Source organism: Lissotriton vulgaris, unplaced genomic scaffold, assembly GCF_964263255.1.
Source record: "Lissotriton vulgaris unplaced genomic scaffold, aLisVul1.2 SCAFFOLD_2061, whole genome shotgun sequence".
In the NCBI taxonomy this organism is placed as follows: Eukaryota; Metazoa; Chordata; class Amphibia; order Caudata; family Salamandridae; genus Lissotriton; species Lissotriton vulgaris.
In genome coordinates, this window is record NW_028247843.1 from 419190 (window position 1) to 435606 (window position 16417).

Below are 16417 nucleotides of genomic sequence, written 5' to 3' on the forward strand. Positions count from 1 at the left end.
GTACCGACAAAGTGTATGGCAGTTAGAGATCCCACCCTAGACGTAATCGATATCCAGACACACGCTACCCCAGATGAAATAAAGAAATGGACTGAACTAGGAGGGATCCAGACAGATCAAGGTTGGATGACGAAGGGAAAATCTACATGGTTTCTCCCTGACTCTATGGTTCAAGTCATGATTAATACAGCACATAGCCCGGCACATCTAGGAGAGAAAGCGATGTTAGACAGTTTACAAAATCTCTGGAGCAATAAACACTTACGAGCAGCAGCCAAACAGAAAGTGCGTACTTGCATGATCTGTTGTCAGTTCAATCCAGGTAAAAGCGTCCCTGTAGAGCAAGGTGGATTTCATCCTCCCGATCACCCTTTTGAAGTCCTCCAGATGGATTATATCCAGATGAACAGTTGTCGAGGATTCAAGTATGTCCTTGTAATTGTTTGTGCTCTGTCCCGTTGGACCGAAGCATACCCAGTTCCAGACTACACTGCTCCGACCACTGCCAGACAGTTGGTTCGTGAATTCTTCCCACGGTACGGTTTGCCCCGTGTCGTATACTCAGATAACGGACAGCCATTCTCGTCCGAGTTAATGAAGCAGGTTTCTTTACTGTTAGGTTACCAGTGGAAATTCCATTGTGTCCGACATCCTGAAGCAGCAGGCCTTGTAGAAAGGCATAATCAGACACTAAAAATACGTCTTGCCAAGATATGTCAGGAAAAAGGGGTCGACTGGATAGTCGCCCTGCCAGTGGCACTATTCTACATGAGGATGGTCGCCCACTCGAGATCAGGGCTATCCCCGTACGAAGTGGTTTTTGGCAGACCACCGAATATGTGGGGGACGCCCATTCCGAAGAAAATAACTGATGTCGATTGTAATATGTTGACAGATTACCTTGCCTCCTTGATGTCTGCACTCCAATCATGTCATTCACAGGTTGCCGCAGCCTTCCCTGACAACACTGATGTAAAGCCGCACGAGGTCCGTCCTGGGGACCTGGTACTCGTCCGGAATTTCGACCGGAAAAATCCGCTGGAGCCCCGCTGGAAATCTCCGAAGACCGTCCTTCTCACCACGAGGACCGCCGTGAAGATTGAGGGGAGAAAGGGGTGGGTCCATACGAGTCATGTGAAGAAATTTTGTGGACTGAAACCTGATCGAGACTCGTCCACCCCCACCAAAGACTGTGTTGAGAAAAAAGACTTTACAGTATCCGAACGAGAAAAAACTCCCCAAGAAGAATACCGTATGAAACTCCGATCTAGCAAGTCAGACAGTTTAATTGTTTAAGTCCTCCCCTAGGTGAATCGGTTAAATAGTTTCTGACATGTATCCTCTAGATCGAGATAGAGAGAGAGAGAGAGAGACAAGTTAAAAGAAATACATACTGCAAATCATTGCGTAGTCACTGTATAGTGACGTTGTTAATAATGTTTTTCCTAAGTGTTCTAATTATTATTGCCAGTATTCTGCTACCTATCTACTGGCCTATTTTCAAGCGTGAACAATCTGTTTACAATGTCTCTGCTGAACACACTTTTAGTGAATTACCTGCACACGAACTCTCTTACAGACTTGCGCTGCGCAACAATACATTCATTAGTATGTTACACCACTCCCATCAGACGAACAATGCTACAGACTGTTGGATATGTGGCCGACTCCCTCCCTACCAGAATTACAAGGGAGCTCTGCCCCTCTTTCCGTACCCGTTCACTCACAATGGCTCCTGTGGGGCATGGTTTAAAATAATTAATTCCTTAGATCCTGATATTGCTGTTTTCGATGGGGGCTGGGTTTGGGGAAACTTGAACTTAGTCCTGCTCAACGTCTGTTACCCTGATAAGGAGGGACTCCCTACTCGAATAGGAACTGATCTAGAAAATGAAGTATATGGGTTAGGTAACTACACAATTAGTCTCATGATCCTTACTGTTGAATCCGAAGCTGCACCAGTTCTGCCCCATATGCTAGTATTACCAGTCACTGGTGAATTATGTGTCCGAAAGAAAGGTTCAGTACACTTAGGTCATAGTAAATGCACCACTGTGGTCGAATTCAGTGACCATGGTAAATCATCCTTTAAAGCTATCAGCCATTCCTATTTTGTTTGTGGTCATACCGCATACATACGTTTGCCTCCAGATTGGGATGGTACCTGTTATATTGCATTCCTTCTGCCACCTGTTTTTCTAGCTCCCCCTGATTATCATAGAAATACGAATCTAGTAAAGAATAGACCCAGAAGAGATATTCCACTTGTCGACTACACAGAAACGGCATGGGAACAGTACACTGATTTCAATAAAGGATTCTTTTTCTTTCTAGGGCCTGTCCAAAACAGTAAATTAATACGTAGATTAACTAGAACACTTGAAGCTGTAGTACATGAAACTGCCTCCGCCTTAGGTAACTTAACAGAGGAGCAATCTGCTATGCGGGTTGTTGTCCTTCAAAATCGTCTTGTTATTGACGTCATCTTGGCAGATAGAGGTGGAGCCTGTAAGGTCATCGGGTCAAGTTGCTGTGTTTTCATTCCACAAAATGCACCATCTGTCTATCAAGCTATTACCCGTCTGCATAAAATTGCAAATCAGATACATCAGAATCCAGGCACCTGGACTTGGTCCGGTTGGTTCTGGACAACGTTAACATCCTGGGGATGGAAGATCCTATCCTTCCTAGGTTTCGGCCTTGTCATAGTATTCAGCTGCTGCCTGTGCCTACAGTGTGGGCCGGCGATATGTGGACTGTGTGCCACGTCATGCATTGAACATTCCAGTTTTCTCTCAAACAGTCAAAGAAAGAAAGATGAACAAATAATGTTACAAGAACAGACTGATCGATTCATGAGGATTGATATATCATGAAGGGTCCGTAGGGAACAAGGAGGGAATGAGGAAATATAAATTTTATGGCCAAGTTATGTTCCCTAGCGCGTACCCCACCGTCTCCATGTACGAGTTAAAGTGCATGTAACTTCCCTCCTGTACCAGCTATGAAGACGCAAATATATTTGCGTCCACCGTTAACATGTCCTCTTTCAGACCCACCATGAATGGGTTGAATGGCCCGTTCCTAAGTATGCTATGCCAACGTCTTTTTGTGACGTACTTCTACGTTTTTCAGCTCTGGCTGAGTAGGCCCCTGAATTTCTGCCACCGAGCCTCTTTTCTGGCTTCTGACTCGAAGGGCCTCTGCCCAGGCTGCCTCAGTACCCGTGAACTCTGACTTACTTTCAGCGCGGCCCCTCGCGCTCAGCTCAGCCTGCTGCCTGCCAAGATCGACTATAACCTTCGAGTTATCTGTTCCGCTCCCCGAAAATACATTCCTGCCTGCCAGTTTCAGTAAACATCCTTCCTCAGCTGCAGAGCCAAAGGGCCGGCCTGTCTCTATGCAACTAAATTCAAGTAATTCATAGCCCTTGTTGCCATGCTTCCATGGAAGGCCCATGCCCCCCACGCTTCTCATACAGACACTCAGGCGCTTATACACGCACTCACAGCAAGTATAGAATAGCTTCTACCCTAGAGACCTTTCCGCCCAGATAGCTTAGTTCCTAAACATCAGATACCAGATATGATAGAAGCACAAGTTGATCTGACATGCCAGACTTCTGTCTCTTTCCGTCAGTGTAAATGTCAAGTCCCCATGCACCCTCTAGTCTCACGTGCATCACAGGTCATGCAGCTGCGCGCGCATCCAAGCTTCCGATTCCTGCTGACATTGCAACATTCCTGTTAGTGCCACCCCTTTTGTGACACTTACCTGTGACGTTTCTAGCACACACCTCTAGGTCACGCCTCTTGATCACGCACTTGTACCACGTGTATACTGTTATCTTGTCTTCTCTCAGCTGTTACGCCTTCTATACTGTTTCCAATGGTGTAAAATAAGTATATAAGCTATGTACTGTTAACAAAATGTAGCGCTCTATCCCTTCTGACACCCCTGTGGTGGTCAGAACATGATATCCTGGCCATGACCATTCCTTTTTAAGGAATAAAACCCTAAGAACTCTAACACCACGGACTCTGCCTCTTTCTTCCGATCTGAGTTATTATTGATTAAGTACTTACTTGCATAGAAATTAAGAGAGTAAATTAATTATTTACGTCATCTCAGTGAGTGACTGTGTACCTCAGCCTGCCTTGCGCCCCTTCCCTGGCGGGGGCTCTGGCTGCTTCTGAGAGCGGTGCCTGGCGGCCTCTCCTGCTGCCAAAAGTGCACGTGTGCTCCAGAAGTGAAGCCAGCATTTGCCGAGAAGTTCCACCGGATTGATTTGAGTTCAAAGCCCGCTGGGACCTGGCGTCAACTGCTTCCTGCTTGACTTCTGTTTGCGTTTTTGCTTTCCGGCTTGTTTATCCGTACACTCTGAAAGCCATCCAAGCTCCTCCGTCAAAAATATCTAGCCAAATATGTGGGATAACTCTACCTACAGCCAGCAGCGCAATTAGAGACAAATTTCGGAGGGGGCTACTAAAAATTTTGGGGCGGGCTGATTCTTCGAGCAATATGCAGAGTGGAAATGCAGGGGCTCTAAGAAAGGGTCAAGACACAGCAAAGCCTTGTTAGCAAGTAAATGGACTTTTAACCTATTCGCTGCTGCCGTCGACCAACGGCCGTCGCAAGCACTACCTCGGTAGTGCTGCGCACGTCGTTGGTCGACACGGCCTCGCAATGAAATGCCCGCAGCGCTGAAGATTTTGCGCCAGGCTAAACGGGTTAAAGACCTGTGAAGTACTCGGGTGCATGTGTGTGTGTGTGTGCCCGGGAAGCTTTTTCAGCTCGGGCTGACAAACACAAGGGAAGGGAGTGGGGCTGAAGCCCTTTGAGCCCAATGGGCGTTGCATGCCTGCCTCCTGCAAACGTTATTTGTTGATCTACACCGCATCGAAAGCTCGGTACCACGACGATCTTTGGGCTGTTCAAACAATAGTTGAGTGAGGCTGACTGAGACATCAAACAAAATATCCATTTAAAATAGTTGAAGACTGGCTTCACCATTAATGTAACTTTTAGGGGCTGTGTGATATTTAAGACTAGTTATTTATATTTTGACTTTTTTGCTACTGCAACAGGATTCGTACCTTCCTCTACCCCGCTATCTGTTAACCCTCAAGTACCAGATGCTCACTTCTACAAAAGCATAAACAAATACTTGGTTCACTGACAATATGGCAGCTGAGACACATTACTTGGGGGCACATAAAAGGTGCTAAAAACAAACATCTTAAGTTACAAACATTTCCATTACAATGCCAATTTCTCAAACTCCCCAAAAAACTGCGAGACCTATTGCATTGCAAATGCTTGTTCCTGTTTGTCTACTCTGCTCTGTTCCACCTGTGCACAGCTGCCTCTTTGCAGGTGGCACCGGTTTCCAGAATTAATGCCCTCTTATGTTTCAGATGATGCGGGTGGCAGCAGAGAGCCTCGCGAGCCGTGTCCTGAGGTGTGGATGTACTACGACAAACATTGCTACTACTATGCAGAAAATGAGACGGACTGGAAGAGCGCCAAGAAGTCCTGTGAGGCGAACCTGGCCTCTCTCGTCACCTTCAGAGACAGGCTGGAAATGGTAAGCAGTGTGCTCGTCGTCCTGATGCCTTTACATGCTCGTCTGTGCCTTGAGTACAGTGTACTGGCGTCTGACCGGTTCCTACTCTGGGCCTGTCACCCACCAGCCTTCGCATGGAGTGGACCCCAGGTCAGGGCCCTAATTAAAGCGGGTGCATGTCACTTGAGTGTTCAAGCAATGTTTCAGCAAGCCACAGATCCTTTTCACACCGCTATACAAGGCCTTCAGGCAGTGGCGGTTGGTGACGTTTCAAAGCAGTGGGGCATAAAAGTTGGTGATAAGTGTTCCGTCACGAGTGAGCCAGACCATCATAAGAGGGTGTTTGAGTGGGGGTTCTCCCTGAGAAAAGTTTGAGCCAAAGAGTGGGCTAATGCTGCCTTTTTAAAGCAGAGTTCAGGAAGTATGAAGGTAAATATCATGTCTGGCTATGTTGGAATTGTAATCTGGCTCCATCACTTAGGCAAATTGTGTGATCCTACCCCTCCGCTCCCTTATCTGCACATACTGGAAGCGCTTAGAAAACGGAATAATCGCATTTACTCACATTACCGTACTTCACTCTGTGGCCTCTTACTCCATGTGGCTATATTTACAACTGAGCCATGTGCCGCCTGAAATCTGCCTGGCTTCCAGACTTGTTACTAACCGAGAGTAACAGTCAGGAGGCCCAGGCAGTGTTTTAAAACAATTGTGGATGGTGGTTGCTCTTTGCATTCACCGTTTACATGACTCGAAGTATTGGGAGAGCGGGGCCATGACCGGGTCCTCTAACAGTCCAGAGCTTGACCCCTAGCAGCTCAGAATGCTGGACCCCCCTAGCAGCCCTGACTGCTGGACCCCTAGCAGTCCTGACTGCTGGACCCCTAGCAGTCCTGACTGCTGGACCCCTAGCAGCCCTGACTGCTGGACCCCTAGCAGTCCTGACTGCTGGACCCCTAGCAGCCCTGACTGCTGGACGCCTAGCAGCCCAGACTGCTGGACCCCTAGCAGCCCAGACTGCTGGACCCCTAGCAGCCCAGACTGCTGGACCCCTAGCAGCCCAGACTGCTGGACCCCTAGCAGCCCAGACTGCTGGACCCCTAGCAGCCCAGACTGCTGGACCCCTAGCAGCCCAGACTGCTGGACCCCTAGCAGCCCAGACTGCTGGACCCCTAGCAGCCCAGACTGCTGGACCCCTAGCAGCCCAGACTGCTGGACCCCCAGCAGCCCAGACTGCTGGACCCCCAGCAGCCCAGACTGCTGGACCCCTAGCAGCCCAGACTGCTGGACCCCTAGCAGCCCAGACTGCTGGACCCCCAATCAGCCCAGACTGCTGGACCCCCAAGCAGCCCAGACTGCTGGACCCCTAGCAGCCCAGACTGCTGGACCCCTAGCAGCCCAGACTGCTGGACCCCTAGCAGCCCAGACTGCTGGACCCCTAGCAGCCCAGACTGCTGGACCCCTAGCAGCCCAGACTGCTGGACCCCCAAGCAGCCCAGACTGCTGGACCCCTAGCAGCCCAGACTGCTGGACCCCTAGCAGCCCAGACTGCTGGACCCCTAGCAGCCCAGACTGCTGGACCCCTAGCAGCCCAGACTGCTGGACCCCTAGCAGCCCAGACTGCTGGACCCCTAGCAGCCCAGACTGCTGGACCCCTGGCAGCCCAGACTGCTGGACCCCCAAGCAGCCCAGACTGCTGGACCCCTAGCAGCCCAGACTGCTGGACCCCTAGCAGCCCAGACTGCTGGACCCCTAGCAGCCCAGACTGCTGGACCCCTAGCAGCCCAGACTGCTGGACCCCTAGCAGCCCAGACTGCTGGACCCCCAGCAGCCCAGACTGCTGGACCCCTAGCAGCCCAGACTGCTGGTCCCCCCAGCATCCCAGACGGCTGGTCCCCCCAGTATCCCAGACGGCTGGTCCCCCCAGCATCCCAGACGGCTGGTCCCCCCAAGCATCCCAGACGGCTGGTCCCCCCCAGCATCCCAGACGGCTGGTCCCCCCCAGCATCCCAGACGGCTGGTCCCCCCCAGCATCCCAGACGGCTGGTCCCCCCAGTATCCCAGACGGCTGGTCCCCCCAGCATCCCAGACGGCTGGTCCCCCCCAGCATCCCAGACGGCTGGTCCCCCCCAGCATCCCAGACGGCTGGTCCCCCCCAGCATCCCAGACGGCTGGTCCCCCCCAGCATCCCAGACGGCTGGTCCCCCCCAGCATCCCAGACGGCTGGTCCCCCCCAGCATCCCAGACGGCTGGTCCCCCCCAGCATCCCAGACGGCTGGTCCCCCCCAGCATCCCAGACGGCTAGTCCCCCCCCAGCATCCCAGACGGCTGGTCCCCCCCAGCATCCCAGACGGCTGGTCCCCCCCAGCATCCCAGACGGCTGGTCCCCCCCCCCAGCATCCCAGACGGCTGGTCCCCCCCCCCAGCATCCCAGACGGCTGGTCCCCCCCCAGCATCCCAGACGGCTGGTCCCCCCCCCAGCATCCCAGACGGCTGGTCCCCCCCCCCAGCATCCCAGACGGCTAGTCCCCCCCCCCAGCATCCCAGACGGCTGGTCCCCCCCAGCATCCCAGACGGCTGGTCCCCCCCCCCCCAGCATCCCAGACGGCTGGTCCCCCCCCAGCATCCCAGACGGCTGGTCCCCCCCCCCAGCATCCCAGACGGCTGGTCCCCCCCCCAGCATCCCAGACGGCTGGTCCCCCCCCCCCCCAGCATCCCAGACGGCTGGTCCCCCCCCCCCCAGCATCCCAGACGGCTGGTCCCCCCCCCCCCAGCATCCCAGACGGCTGGTCCCCCCCCCCCCAGCATCCCAGACGGCTGGTCCCCCCCCCCCAGCATCCCAGACGGCTGGTCCCCCCCCCCCAGCATCCCAGACGGCTGGTCCCCCCCCCCAGCATCCCAGACGGCTGGCCCCCCCCCCAGCATCCCAGACGGCTGGCCCCCCCCCCCCAGCATCCCAGACGGCTGGCCCCCCCCCCAGCATCCCAGACGGCTGGCCCCCCCCCCAGCATCCCAGACGGCTGCCCCCCCCCCCCAGCATCCCAGACGGCTGGTCCCCCCCAGCATCCCAGACGGCTGGTCCCCCCCAGCATCCCAGACGGCTGGTCCCCCCCCAGCATCCCAGACGGCTGGTCCCCCCCAGCATCCCAGACGGCTAGTCCCCCCCCCCAGCATCCCAGACGGCTGGTCCCCCCCAGCATCCCAGACGGCTGGTCCCCCCCCCCCCCAGCATCCCAGACGGCTGGTCCCCCCCCAGCATCCCAGACGGCTGGTCCCCCCCCCCAGCATCCCAGACGGCTGGTCCCCCCCCCCAGCATCCCAGACGGCTGGTCCCCCCCCCCCAGCATCCCAGACGGCTGGTCCCCCCCCCCCCAGCATCCCAGACGGCTGGCCCCCCCCCCCCCCAGCATCCCAGACGGCTGGTCCCCCCCCCCCCAGCATCCCAGACGGCTGGTCCCCCCCCCCCAGCATCCCAGACGGCTGGTCCCCCCCCCCCAGCATCCCAGACGGCTGGTCCCCCCCCCCAGCATCCCAGACGGCTGGCCCCCCCCCCAGCATCCCAGACGGCTGGCCCCCCCCCCCCAGCATCCCAGACGGCTGGCCCCCCCCCCAGCATCCCAGACGGCTGGCCCCCCCCCCAGCATCCCAGACGGCTGCCCCCCCCCCCCCAGCATCCCAGACGGCTGGTCCCCCCCAGCATCCCAGACGGCTGGTCCCCCCCAGCATCCCAGACGGCTGGTCCCCCCCAGCATCCCAGACGGCTGGCCCCCCCCCAGCATCCCAGACGGCTGGTCCCCCCCAGCATCCCAGACGGCTGGTCCCCCCCAGCATCCCAGACGGCTGGTCCCCCCCCAGCATCCCAGACGGCTGGTCCCCCCAGCATCCCAGACTGCTGGACCGTAAGCAGACATGACCGCGACCCCAAGCATCCCAGAGTGGAACCCCTAGCAATCCAGTGTGCAAGATCCCTAGCAGCCATAACTGCGAAGCCTAGCAGCACAGACTGTAGGCTGTTTATAGTAATCATGAGTGTGACGTTTATAAGTGCGCATGTGCCTGGCCCCATGATATTGGACATCCTTCGCCAAGCTCACATTGCCGGTTACCTGAAAGACCTCCACTAGCTTCCCGTCAACAAGAGAATAACGTTCCATCTCCTCACCCACGCACACAAGGCCCTCTACAAACTAGGACCGAATGCCTCAACACACGACTGTCCTTCTACACACCCACCCGCCAACTACGATCCTCCAATCAAGCCCTCGCCGCAGATCCACCATGGGAGGAAGATCCTTCTCCTACTTGGCGGCCAAGACCTGGAATTCTCTCCCCACTCACCTCCGCCTTACACAGAACCACATTTCCTTCAGAAAGGAACTTAAAACCTGGCTATTCGATAAATAATGCCCCCCTCCCCCAAGCGCCTTGAGACCCTCTGGGTGAGTAGTGCGCTATACAAATTCCTGAACTTGAACTTGAACTTATGATGGTGGGCTGCAGACATTTATAGTAATCATGAGTGCCCAGAATTTAAGTGTGCATGTGCCTGGCCCCATGCTTGTGGGCCGTAGACATTTATAGTAATCATGAGTGCGCAGTTCATAAGTGTGCATGTGCCTGGCCCCATGATGGTGGGCTGCAGACATTGTTGCCAACTGCTTTCCCTGTCCCTCAGCTTGTCCCTGCTCTGCTCGTTCCTCCCCCAGTTCTCCTTCCAGGCCGGTGCAGCTCCAGGCACTGTATCTAGATGGGACCAGGATATCCTCACTGGAGCACAGGGGAGGTCTGGGCGTCACTCTTCCAGTCTGAGCAAGATTCAGCATCCACATGAGAAGAAGAAAAACTTTTCAAAGGGTGCACCACATGCACATCCCCCGCCCCCCTTTACTCCCCTCGCCCTCCATATGCATTGCTGGATCGGAGTTCTTTTCTGTGAAGGGTCAAACTGAACTGGCTTTGAATAGTTAATTTGTACCGATCACATTTTTACTGAACTGTAGGCCCTTTAAGGAAAGGAAGCCATTTGTTTTAATTCGTAGCATAAACTTTACTTTCAGGTTATTGCCTGTTATTTAAGTCTCATCTGTGTCTGAAGTCCTACTTGGAGAACTCGGGTCTCACTCATTCTGATTGACACGTACGCATTTGAACTTATGTTTGAGCTTTCACTCTTAGAGGCGAAATGTCACACCTGGTGAGCAGGGATAGAGTCTAAATTGTAAATGCAACTTCTCTTGTAGGGGATTTCCGTGTATAGTCATAGGCACTTGAATAGTCCAGACCACGTGCAGGGACATCGGAGCACTACCATGGATATATCTTCTTAAGTAGATATTATTCGCCTTTCTTCAGGAAGGCCTGCAAAGACTCTTCAGCGATCAAAATAAAAGACCATAATACAGCCTAACTATATAGGCTACACTGGCCACTACTTCATCCTGAAGTGAAAAAAGATAGCCAGTAAACTTATATTTTACACATTTTTTTGCATTTCCTATGTAGCGATTTCCTAATAGCGATTCCTCCTCTGTAGGGATCGCTATTAGGAAATCTCTAGTTTTGCTCATTCCATTTTGGAATTACCTGAATAGCAATTTCTTGGCATTCGCTATTTAGGAAATGCAAAACTCAAATTTCGGACATATGGCCCTTAACTGTCCTACCCAATTATTGTTGAATATGCAGTTGTAGTTGGCGATCCACGCTCGAGCTGGGCGATGGAATGTTGAATCTCTTGCAATGAAGATAACAGGAAGGCAATGGAAGGCGACTGTTCGTGTCAGACCCAGAAGCCTTTTGGTGCTCAGATATGTGCTCAAATTGTTCATGTTTGAGAATTCATTCAGGATCCGTAAAAATGGGAGCCTCATATGCACCCCTCAATGAAACAAGAGACCCCTCCATTGCTGCCAATGGCATCAGTCTTTGCAAGCGATCAGAACCCTGCTTTAACCTCTACAGTCGGCGCCCCCCCTTGACTGACCAGCGGAGTGGCACTACAAGGGGTGCCATGGGCACTGCTCCCATGCCGCCTTTGCCTGCTTACGGCTAGGCACAGTGGGCTTGGCAGGATTTTGGCCTCCTCATTATCAACCTTTGGCTCATCCCCCTTTCACTTCCTACCTTTTTAAAGCCCAGAATATTTCAAGAGTCCTTTGAGGCAACTGCTGGTCTAAGAGCTACCTGGGCCTGCTTGGTGTCTTGTACTCTGCTTATGGATAGCTCTCTTGTCTGGTTAACCTTAATGTGAGCAGAGGGGGCTGGGTTATAGCAAGTCCTCTAAGGAAGGGTCCGCCCCAGTCCTCCTGTGATCTCAGTGACACCAGTTATAGCTACCCTATTGGCTGGGGCAATCAGGGGCATGGGAGGCTCTTTTCTTTCTGTGGGTTCCTATGCTTCAATGGGAGGGAGATAGTTCTTGGGTGAATGTACATGCTGCAGAGACCTATCGTTAAACTCCAGGTTAGGTATTGTAATCCCGGTGGAACTGACTTGCCCTTCCTTCTTTGGAAGTCGATAAAGCAAGGATCATAGTGTTTTAGGACCTCATTGTGAGATGTCTGGTAATGCACTTATTATAAAAACATGCATGTAAATGTGCTAGGATGGATTGTCACCAGAGTCAGTAGACCCCTCCGCCTTTACCTGATACATGCCTTGGTGGGAGTATGTGAAAAGGTGCTAGAGTGGCAGTAGTGAGTGTGAGTGGTTTGTCACTGATGACAGACTAGTTTGGCAGTAGTGAGTGTGAGTGGGTTATCTCCAGTGATAGACCAGATTGGAAGGGTTGATGCAGTGTGTGTGGGGGTTATCACCAGTGACAGACTAGTTTGGAAGGAGTGAGTGTGAGTGTATCATCACCAGTGATAACTATATTGGAAGGAGTGAGTATTAGTGGATTGTCACCAGTGACCGACTATATTGGAAGGAGTGAGTGTGAGTGGATTGTCACCAGTGACAGACTAGTTTGGAAGAAGCGAGTGTATCATCACCAGTGAAATCTAGAGTGGAAAAGTGAGTGTTAGTGGATTGTCACCAGTGGCAGACTAGTTTGGAAGGAGTGAGTGCGAGTGTATCATCACCAGTGGTAACTAGATTGGAAGGAGTGAGTGTGAGTGGATTGTCACCGGTGACAGACTAGTTTGGAAGGAAGGAGTGAGTGAGTGAGAGTATCACCAGTGATAACTAGTTTGGAAGGAGTGAGTGTGAGTGGATTGTCACCGGTGACAGACTAGTTTGGAAGGAGTGAGTGAGTGAGTGAGTGAGTGAGAGTATCATCACCAGTGATAACCAGATTGGAAGGAGTGAGTGTTAGTGGATTATCACCAGTGACAGACTAGTTTGGAAGGAGTGAGTGTGAGTGTATCATCACCAGTGGTAACTAAATTGGAAGGAGTGAGTGTTAGTGGATTGTCACCAGTGGCAGACTATATTGGAAGGAGCGAGTGTGAGTGGTTTGTCACCAATGACAGACCAGATTGGAGGGAGTACGTGTTAGTAGATTGTCACCAGTGATAGACTAGTTTGGAAGGAGTGAGTGTGAGTGTATCATCACCAGTGATAACTAGATTGGAAGGAGTGAGTATGAGTGGTTTGTCACCAATGACAGACCAGATTGGAAAGGTTGATGCAGTGTGTGTGAGTGGGTTATCACCAGTGACAGACTTGATTGGATGCAGTGTGTGTGTGAGTGGATTGCCACCAGTGAGAAACTATGTTGCAAGGAGTGTGTGTGGGTGTATCATCACCAGTGATAACTAGTTTGGAAGGAGTGAGTGTGAATGGATTGTCACCAGTGACAGACTAGTTTGGAAGGAGCGAGTGTATCATCACCAGTGAAATCTAGATTGGAAAAGTGAGTGTTAGTGGATTGTCACCAGTGACAGTCTAGTTTGGAAGGAGTGAGTGTGAGTGTATCATCACCAGTGATAACTAGATTGGAAGGAGTGAGTGTTAGTGGGTTGTCACCAGTGACAGACTAGTTTGGAAGGAGTGAGTGTGAGTGGATTGTCACCAGCGACAGAATAGTTTGGAAGGCGTGAGTGTATCATCACCAGTGATAACTAGATTGGAAGGAGTGAGTGTTAGTGGATTGTCACCAGTGGCAGACTATATTGGAAAGAGTGAGTGTGAGTGGATTGTCACCAGTGATAGACTAGTTTGGCAGTAGTGAATGTGAGTGGGTTATGTCCAGTGATAGGCCAGATTGGAAGGGTTGATGCAGTGTGTGTGAGTGGGTTATCACCAGTGACAGACTAGATTGGATGCATTGTGTGGGAGCGGATTGCCACCAGTGATAGACTAGGTTGCAAGGAGTGAGTGTGAGTGGTTTGTCACCAGTGACAGACTAGTGTGGAAGGAGTGAGTGTGAGTGTATCATCACCAGTGATAACTTGATTGAAAGGAGTGAGTGTTAGTGGATTGTCACCAGTGACAGCCTAGTTTGGAAGGAGTGAGTGAGTGAGTGGATTGTCACCAGTGGCAGACTATTTTGGAAGGTGTGAGTGGTTTGTCACCAGTGACAGTGACCAGTGACAGACCAAATTGGAAGGAGGAAGTGTAAGTGGATTGTCACCAGTGACAGACTAGTTTGCAAGGAGTGAGTGTGAGTGCATCATCACCAGTGATAACTAGATTGTAAGGAGGGAGTGTTAGTGGATTTTCACCAGTGGCAGACTATATTGGAAGGAGTGAGTGTGATTGGTTTGTCACCAGTGACCGACTAGTTTGACAGTAGTGAGTGTGAGTGGGTTATCTCCAGTGACAGACTAGGTTGCAAGGAGTGTGTGTGAGTGGACCATCACCGGTGATAACTAGTTTGGAAGGAGTGAGTGTGAGTGGATTGTCACCAGTGATAGACTAGTTTGGAAGGAGTGAGTGTGAGTGTATCATCACAAGTGATAACTAGATTGGAAGGAGTGAGTGTGAGTGGGTTATCACCAGTGACAGACTAGATTGGATGCAGTGTGTATGAGTGGATTGCCACCAGTGAAAGACTAGGTTGCAAGGAGTGAGTGTGAGTGGTTTATCACAAGTGACAGACCAGATTGGAAGGAGTAAGTGTTAGTGGATTGTCACCAGTGATAGACTAGTTTGGAAGGAGTGGGTGTGAATGGTTTGTCACCAGTGACATACTATATTGAAAGGAGTGAGTGGGTTATCACCAGTGACCGACTAGAATGGATGCAGTGTGTGTGAGTGGATTGCCAGCAGTGAAAGACTAGGTTGCAAGGAGTAAGTGTGAGAAAGTGGCTCTATATATACTGGACCAGAATAAGGTACAGTGTGTATAGAGTCCACCAACTCCAGAGGTATTACCGAGGTTAAAGCCAGGTGTGACCTTACTCTCCAAAGTGGTAGCTTGGTCGAGCAGTAAGGCAGTACCAGAGGACCGTGTAAAGCATTTGTTGTACACACTCAGTCAGCAAAAGGTTTCACGCATTCAAAGACTGAACTCCAGGCCAATTGTTTTTTTTTGCACAACTGGGCAACCAATTGTTTTTTTAATATCAAATATATAGTTGTTTTATTTCTAGAACCAACAGGTATCAAAATATACTGTTCTCGATATGAGAAGTCTCAGATGAGTACTTTGCAGAAAGGCAATAAACTTTGTAAACACAATAGGTACAGGGGTTGCAGTAGGCAACACAATTCTAAACAATTTAGCATTGAGCTCAACGGGTTTTCCTCATATAAGTACAGTGGATTACTTTGTAGATTACTTTGGTAGTTCCAGGACTGGATCCTAGATTCAGTCCTGGGGTCTAACCTGAAAACAATTTAATAAAAACGTTTTAGTTATTGCAGTGATTTTTCAGGAATATAAAGCTGTTTTAAAAGTTCACACTTAAAAACTTTTAAATGAAAATCTGGCAATGTTATCCAATGGGAGAACATTCAGGTTGCTGGTAAAGTACAATCTCGTTACTTTGGTAATCCAGTACTGGGCTCCTAGGTCCAGCACTGGGGTCTCAACATAAAACAGGTAAGTAATTACGTTTCAGTATTTCTCCGGCTGCTGTGTGCAGTGTGCTTTTGAGCCGTGGGGTGCTCAATGTTATTCAATGGGAAAGGTAAAAAATGAACAAAGGCTGCAGGCTCGGGGACGGAGACCCTTCAGGGGTGACCAGCACTTCCAAAGGTAAGTTGGGATCTTGGAGCACAGGTAGGTACCCCAAAGGAAGGCACAGGGAGCTGCAGGGCGCCGGGGTGTCTTTTGGAGTCAGGAAAGCTTACCCTTAGCTGGTCGCGGTTGGAGGGGCCCCTGGTTCTGAGTCTGCGGGCATCGTCTGGGTCGTCGAGGAGGGTCTTTGGACACTGGACTTTGGGTCCCAGTCGCAGGGGGGACGTCCTCGTGGTCTTTGATCGCACGGGATGGGCACAGCAGGTGCGGAGTGGGCTGGTCCGGAGCTTCCTGGCTGGCACCAGGGGTGTTGTTGCAGCAGAGCCTCTGCTGATGGGAGTCCCAGTTATTATGAGGGTCAAGGCAGGCAGGTCCTCTGGGTGTCCCAAGGTTGGTGTCCGCAGGAGTCGCCGGGATTAGGCAGGGGCAGGTTCCAGGATCGACAGGCCGGAAGGGCTAGGGCCAAGTCAGTTGTTGTCGTGCTGTTGTTATCAGCTGTACGGCGGGTCTTCTTCCTCTTTTGATCTTTCTACTTCTTTTCATATCGGATCTGAGGAAGGAAGGTTCAGGGATCCCCTAAATACTGAATTTAGGGACGTTACAGGTAGGGCAAGGGCAGGGAGCAATAGGTCCCTGTCCTGGGGTGGGTACACCCCCTAGCCTGCTCCTCTCCTGTGGAAGGGGATGCAGGAGCCTATCTGTGATTGGGCAGGGCTCCCCATCTT

General features: G+C 51.7%; 1 protein-coding gene across 1 annotated transcript in view; it reads left to right on the plus strand.

Annotated features, from left to right (window-relative positions):
• LOC147665015 (uncharacterized) overlaps positions 1-16417 on the plus strand; it is a gene marked incomplete at its 3' end in the record, with an annotated part of 55261 nt that overhangs the window by 22371 nt on the left and 16473 nt on the right. Inside the window, exon 3 of the mRNA XM_086949818.1 lies at positions 5418-5587. Within this exon, the coding sequence (XP_086805944.1) occupies positions 5418-5587 (170 nt within the window). The remainder of the gene's footprint in view (positions 1-5417; positions 5588-16417) is intronic.